Source organism: Lycium barbarum, chromosome 5 (assembly GCF_019175385.1).
Source record: "Lycium barbarum isolate Lr01 chromosome 5, ASM1917538v2, whole genome shotgun sequence".
In the NCBI taxonomy this organism is placed as follows: Eukaryota; Viridiplantae; Streptophyta; class Magnoliopsida; order Solanales; family Solanaceae; genus Lycium; species Lycium barbarum.
In genome coordinates, this window is record NC_083341.1 from 21,263,043 (window position 1) to 21,270,715 (window position 7,673).

The following is a 7,673-nucleotide window of genomic DNA, read 5'->3' on the forward strand; positions in this document are numbered from 1 at the left end:
CTAGCATTCTAAAATCTTTCTCCCCCTAATTCTTCTAGCAAGTTGGAAATCCTTGCGTATGATTATTACACGATTGGCATGAATGGCGCACAAATTTGTGTCTTCAAACAATCCCACAAGAAATGCCTCAACTGCTATCTGCAAGGCCAAAACAGCATGACTCTGGAAACGCAAATCAGGCTTCAAATCTTGTGCAATTTCACGAATAAGCCTCTCTAAGGAGAGGAGCAAGAAAGCAATATCTTGGGGAATGGCCTCCACTCTACGAACCAAGTCTTTTTGATGAGGCACCAGCTTTCTTTTTTGATCCCTGAGTAGCATTTCCTCTCACCGAGGAATGGACGCTTGAATATAGCTACTCCCATTAAAAGGCATTTTTCACTCTATACGGTATGATTACAAACCAAATGAAGAAGTCGGAAACAGTTCATCGCCTGTGGGAGCTTGCTGATAGTGAGGAGGGCATTCCTCTTTACGGCGGAGATGCTGGAAGGGGTGTTAGCTCTTCGACAGAACGAAGCCTTCCCGCAGCTGAAGAAGAGCCAGGGGATCGGTTCGAGACTGAAAGAGCCTTAGATCAACTTGAAATGGCAATTGCTTGGTCAAGAGCCCAATACTCTTTTGGTACTTGCGGATTTCACGAAGAGCAACAGTTTCAGGTCTGTATCTGTGAGACTTCTTAACTCCTCCGGTTGTTGGGGCAGATATATGGGCCGCCTTAGTGGCAAGCTGCTTCCTTGGAGTCTTGCCTCCTGTAGAATTACATGTTGTTTTCTCAGTACATCTAATTTTCTTGAATTTTCCTGAAATTGAAGCTTGTTGAAAAGATTGAAATTTTGGAAGAAGAAGGTGAAGAAGCAGCACAGTACATTTTGATTCTGAGAAGACATCTTTTATTGAGAACTCGAGGAAATATATTACAGATTTTCTATATATGGAATTTAGTTTCTTCATCTGCAAATTTAATTTCATTCCATCTGCTTTTTGGATATTAATATGATACAAGATTTTGTTTAAGGAGTAGACTAAATACCGAGTAGGGCTGGGCATAAATTACTAAAAACTGAATTATCGAACTAAATCGAACCAGAAATTTTGATAATTCTTTGGGAGTAAAATTTCATAATTACGATATTTGGGTTCGATATAAGACATTAGTACCTTTCGGTATTCTTATATACACATTACCGAATTATTTATTTAAAGGCCATTAATATAATTCATATATCAACATAGGCCCATCAGTACAAGCCCAAAGAGAAAATTAAAGACCAAACAACCCAAATACGGGGTCATTCGCACAAATGCCCCTACTTTGGGGTGGTCTTTAATTTCGCCCCACAAATTTGTGGTATTTAGTTTTTGCCCTTCAAAAATTTTCATGCGGCATAAGTTTAGATTTCGCTAGGTAGAAGTTTATATTTTTGTATTATAATATCTCACCTGTTACGCGGACACTGTAAAACTTTCTAAACTCAACATAAAAATGACCAAAAATACATCTGTAACGACTCGCTTAGTCGTTTTGAGCTTTTTGCCTTATTTTCTCCAAAATACCCTTTCCGTAGTTTCATTTCGGTATTTATGACTTGCAGAAATGGGTGACGTGATTCCCGAGGTAATCAGGCAGGGTTTGGATTAGTTTTAGTGGAATTGGAGTTTCCTAAGTTAAGGAAATGAAGATGTTTGACTAAAGTCAACATCGGGGATAAATGCATCATTTTTGAGGTTTTGTTGATTCTATTAGGTCCGGAATGTGATTTTTGACTTAGTCGGACCTTTGGTTCGGGTCCCGACACGTTCGGATGTGTTTCGGGTCTTTGGTTGGAAACATGGGATTTTGATGGTTTGGAGTTGACCTTGGTCAATCCTGGGTCAAGGTGACCTCTTTTGGGATTTTCGAGTGTGCGAGTAAGTTCTTAGTGTACTTTATGACTGAAATGCATATTTTATTTACGTCCGGGGGAGTCCAGATGAGTTTTGGTGTTTGATTGGATTTTGAAAAATATGACTTTTGCTGGTTTCAGCAGTTTCCAGTTTCCTCCTATGCGTTTGCGTATGAGATCTCGCGTTCGCAAGGAGATAGGTCCAGGAGGGTCGCGATTGTGACCTCTCCATCGCATTCGCATAAGGGAAAAGGGGGTCTAGGCTGGACCATATTGGTCCATTGCAATCACGAGGGTCACGTTCATGGTAATGGGCCGCATTCGCGAAGAGGAGATCAGGCCTGGATAGATTTAAAACCCCCCATTTCGAGTTTCACCTTCCTAAACCCATTTTAGAAACTATAGAGCTCGGATTTGAGAGATTTCAAGTGCTAATTTTAAGTTCTTCGTTGGGGTAAGTTCCTAAGATTTTGCCTTTTGTCTGAATTCTTGTGAATTGCATGAGATGCCTTTCAAAGGGATTCCTTTCACCTGGTAGAATGGTAGGGCTGCCAATGACTGCATTTTTAAGAGATTGGATAGGATTGTGCATAATGATACATTTCAGAATTGGTTTGGACAGCTAGAAGTGGAACATTTGTCAAGGACTGGTTCTGATCATGCACCATTACTTGTATCTTGTGGAGGTCAAGTGGACAATTTTATCAAACCATTCAGATTTCTCAAATTCTGGGTGGAACATGATACTTTTCTTGACTTTGTTAAGCAGTAATGGGAAGCAGTCTTATCTGATGATGTGTTTCTGTCCTTTAAACTCAAGATGAAGAAACTGAAAGCTACTTTAAGTACATGGAGTAAGGCTACTTTTGGGGACATTTTTGAACAACTAGTAATCAAAGAGGATATAGTTAAGATTAAAGAGCATTTGTTTGAGGAGAACCCATCTGAAGAAAATAGAATGGTCATGCAAAGGGCCCAAGCAGAACTTAAACTGTATCTTCACTATGAGGAAGAATTCTGGAGGCAAAAAGCTGGGATGGACTGTTTCTCAAAAGGTGATAAGAATACAAGATATTTTCATAGTCTGGTAAAAGGAAGAAGGAAAAGAATCCAGATTAAGAGGATTAAAGATGCTACTGGAAATTGGCTAGAGGATGCTGATAGAGTTGCTGCTGAAGCTGTTAATTTTTTCCATAAGAAATTTACTCATGAGGAGGTTAGTAAAGATTCTCCAATTCTTAATCATATTCCTGAACTGATTAGAGAGGAGGATAATATGCTACTTGTTGAACAACCTACTATAGAGGAAGTACATAAGGCAGTGTTTGAATTAACTGGGGACAGTACCTGTGGCCCTGATGGATTTTCTGGGATCTTTTATCAGAAGTGTTGGGAGGTGATCAAGGCTGATGTATTTAGTGTTGTTAAAGCTTTCTTTGAAGGACAGACTCTTCCCAAGTCAATCACTTACACTAATCTAGTTTTGCTGCCAAAGAAGAATGTTGTTGAGTCTTTCTCTGATATGAGACCTATAAGTCTTAGCAACTTTATTAATAAGGTCATATCAAGAGTAGTTCATGATAGAGTGGACAAGTTACTCACAAGGGTGATTTCTCCAAATCAATCAGGTTTTGTTAAGGGCAGGAATATAATTGAGAATGTATTGTTGACACAAGAAATTGTAACTGATATAAGGAAGAGAGGAAAACCAGGCAAATGTTGTGATTAAGTTGGATATGACAAAAGCATATGATAGGGTTTCATGGTTATACCTCTGTAAAGTGATGAAAAAGATGGGATTCTCTGCAGTTTTCATTGACCTTATATGGAGGCTGTTGGCAAATAATTGGTATTCTGTACTTCTAAATGGTCAGGCACATGGTTTCTTTCACTCTACAAGGGGTGTCAAGCAGGGGGATCCACTCTCTCCTGCTCTTTTCATTATAGCTGCAGAAGTTCTTTCAAGAGCATTAAACTTTTTGTTTGATCAGCCTGGTTTTGTTGGATATGGGATGCCAAAGTGGAGTGCTGAGCTGAATCATCTAGCTTATGCAGATGATACAATCATTTTTTCTGCAGCAGACAACCACTCTTTACGGATGATCATGGATACTCTTCAGGAATATGAGAAAATATCTGGACAACTGATAAACAAGAGGAAAAGTTCTTTTTATATGTTCAGCAAAGTATCAGATGAGTTAAGTCAACAGGTTGCAGTAGTAATAGGATTTGTGAGAGGACAATTTCCTTTTACATATCTTGGAGTACCAATTACTCATGCCAGGAAAAGGAAAGTGGATTGTACTGAGTTATTGAAGAAAGTCAAAGACAAGTTGCAAACTTGGAAAGGCAAGTTACTGTCTTATGGGGGAAAAGCAGTGTTGATTACAAATGTCCTTCAAAGTATCCCAATTCGTGTTCTATCTGCTATAAGGCCTCCTAAATGTGTTATAAAATAACTACACAGGATCTTTGCCAGGTTTTTTTGGAATAATAAGGAGGAAGGAAGATGCAGACACTGGTCATCTTGGCTTAACATGTGCATTCCTAGACATGAAAGAGGTTTGGGTTTCAGGTCTATTTATGACATGTCCAAAGCCTTATGTGCTAAACTCTGGTGGAAGTTTAGAACCACTAGTTCTCTTTGGGCTAATTTCATGTGGAACAAATACTGTAAGAAGCAAATTCCTCAGGTGGTTCAATGGAAGGGAGGGTCACAAGTCTGGAAGATGATGTTGGAAGCAAGGGAAAGTATTGAGCAGGAAATCTGGTGGGAGCCAAAGATTGGAAGTTCAAACATCTGGTTTGACGATTGGACTAAGTTAGGTGCTCTCAGCTATGTGGTTCCCTAGTCCTGGCAAATCAATGATCATTCTGAAGATGTTTCTAAGCTTATGTCACATGGAAGATGGAATATCAACAAACTCATGCAGCTATTTCCTAAAGATATAGTGCAGCATATAATACAGGAAATTGATATTAAATATGCATCAAATGAATGGGACAGACCTTGGTGGATGATGACAAGTACATGAAGGTTTACAGTAAGTAGTGCATGGGAGTTATTGAGACAAAAAGCTAATGTAACAGTGCCATTTTCAGAATATGTGGATCAAAGGTGTGCCTTTTAAAATTTCATTCTTCATGTGGAGATTGTGGAAGTTTAAAGTGCCAATTGATGAAGTGGTGGCAAGTATTGGCATTCCTATAGTCTCAAAATGTTGTTGCTGCCGTACTGCTCAGATTGAGACTATTAACCATCTATTTCTGTGTGGAGATTTGGCTACTAAGGTACGGAGATTCTTTAATATAGGGGCTGGATTGAGCATGAATTGTATTCAGGTGAAACATGCCATAAGAAGTTGGTGGGAAGCAAAATGTCATTTCAAAATGAAAACTATATACAAAGCAGTGCCTGCTATCATTGTGTGGCAAATATGGAAGTGGAGAAACAATAGGTTACATGGTGGTAATATGAATCTGAACAGAGTGCTATATGACATAAATCTGAACATTTATATGTTATGTAAAGTTCAGTTTCCTAGGCTAAATATTCCAACTAGATGGCATCAGATTATTCAATTCTTTGAAGGATATAAGCCAACTGTTATATGCAGAATTATTAAATGGATGAGACCTGCATCTGGATTCTACAAGTGTAATACTGATGGAGCTGCTAAAGGAAATCCAGGACCAAGTTCTGCTGCTTTTTGTATCAGAAATGAAGAGGTAGATTTGGTGCATGCAGCTGCTAAAATTCTGATAGATGGATCAAATATTGTTGCTGAGGCTGAGGCTATTAGAATGGGACTGATGTACTGTGTGGAAAAGCAACTGTTTCCATTGATTATAGAGACTGATTCCATGACCATGAAGAAGATCATAAATGTTGAATGGAAGATCCCTTGGAGCATCTCGATGTTGGTGGATGATATCAAGAGGATGATGGAAGATCAAAGAGTGACTGTGGAGCATATACATAGAGAAGGAAATGGACTTGCAGATTTTTTAACTAACTTTGTTTTTGATTTTGCAGGTGCAGTTCAGTTTCATAATTTTCGAGAATTACCAAGTCAAGCTAAGAGGATTCTGAATATGGAAAAAAAAAGGAATTCCTAACTTGAGAATAAGAACTCTTCAAGACAAAGCACCAGATTAGTCTTTGACACCAGAATTTTAAACCATTCCTGAGTACAGTTTTTCAACAGATTGTGAGTTATTACAGCATATGTATTAGGGTGGTATCAGTGTGCTTGGCATGCTCATTCCTTAATATAAATGGTGTGATGCTCATGATCTAAGTAGTAGATTGTACTAGTTATGGATCAAGCAGTATAGTGACCTGGTTTTCATGCAGAAGGTGATATACACAGCAATATACAACTACTTTCAAGATTGCCTGAAGAATGATTCAGATGACTTGAAGCTTTCCACCTGTGAGACTTTGAGGTGTGATAGAAGTTATCAAGCCAAGGCTCTTGGATTCTAGTTGGTGTAATCTGTTCATGTCTACTTCTACTAGCCATAAGTCACTAGATTTTCTGTGTTTTCTTTCATTTTAGGATCAATCTTGTTGGATTGATTTTTTTAATTTTCTGTTCTTTGTTTTTAGCTGGATCAATCTCTTCTGGATTGATGTGTATATATTTTCTTTATTAGTAAAATTCCACCTTCATGGTGGCCTTTAGTTAAAAAAAAAACCAATATAAAAAAAAAAGAAAAAAAAAGTGGAACCCACCATCTCCAAACTAACAGGAAAAAAAAAAGTGGACCCCATATTAACAAAATCAAGCAATATAAAAAAAAACAAAAAGGTGAATCCTATATTAAAAAAACAAATAATGTAAAAAAAAAAAAGTGCTTTCCATATTAAAAAATCAAACAATATTCATGTAATTTCCAAAGTATCTCATTAAATCAATAATGATGAATTCATTGCCACATGCGTATCAACCCATTAGTGGGAGCAAATGAAATTATTGTACAACAACATACTTAAAATACTTATATATTAAAATAAGATAGAATTTAATTACTTTTTCTTTTTTCCTTACTCTAATAAATGTGAAAAGAGATTAATGTCATAAAATAAAAAATAATATTAAATGGAGATCAAATAATTAATAAGGTAAATTAGTGAAATTCTAATTCTAATTGACGTTTCCTTAAAAAATCATGCAAAAGACAACATGACAAGTAAAATGATTTAAACCAAAAATATTTACCAAAAATTAAAAAATAGAAGTTCTTCATTTAAATAGAAAATCAAATTTCTACTTTGTTTCATTTTAAACATGTAAAATTAATATAATAATTTGAATTAGAATTATCCAAATCAAAATCTGATAAAAATAATAGGTATTATTTAGGCCCAATCTACATACATTAACAATAGTATATTTTATACCTTCAAATTAATCGAATCAAAATTCAAAGTATCAATTGATGCTTAAATATTGTTATTGTTTTATCTCAAAGAGAGAAAAATAGTTTCCTTTTAAATAAATCTTCTCTTTTAAAAAGTATTAATAAATTTTTGCCAACTTTGTATTCGTAGCAAATACTAATATAATAAAGTTTTGGATACGGAGCACAAACTACAATGTTATATTAATCGTGTTTTGAACATAATATATGTATTACTTTACTACTATATAGAAGAGCTGGTTTATAAGGCAAGATCGTCGTCCGTGTTCTGTTCCACTTTTTTATTTAAGGGCAAAAAAATCCTTTGTGGTCCCACCCACTTTTTTTTTAAGGGCAAAAATTACTACTATATAGAAGAGC

General features: G+C 36.3%; 1 protein-coding gene across 1 annotated transcript; it reads right to left on the reverse strand.

Moving 5' to 3' along the window:
• Positions 1-972, reverse strand: LOC132639300 (histone H3.3-like). Its single transcript, XM_060355755.1, has 2 exons — positions 583-972; positions 1-213 (listed from the first exon to the last, which is right to left on the reverse strand). The coding sequence occupies exons 1-2, from the start codon at positions 970-972 to the stop codon at positions 1-3; spliced, it is 603 nt and encodes a 200-aa protein (XP_060211738.1).
• Between the last annotated feature and the right edge of the window lie 6,701 nt (positions 973-7,673).

Bases quoted from the DNA above. Each gene is read 5' to 3' on its own strand.
- LOC132639300 (XM_060355755.1), bottom strand. From the start codon at position 972: ATGAAATTAAATTTGCAGATGAAGAAACTAAATTCCATATATAGAAAA. The intron at 214-582 runs GTTGATCTAAGG...CTCTCCTTAGAG, and splicing joins CCAAGCAATTGCCATTTCAA to AGGCTTATTCGTGAAATTGC.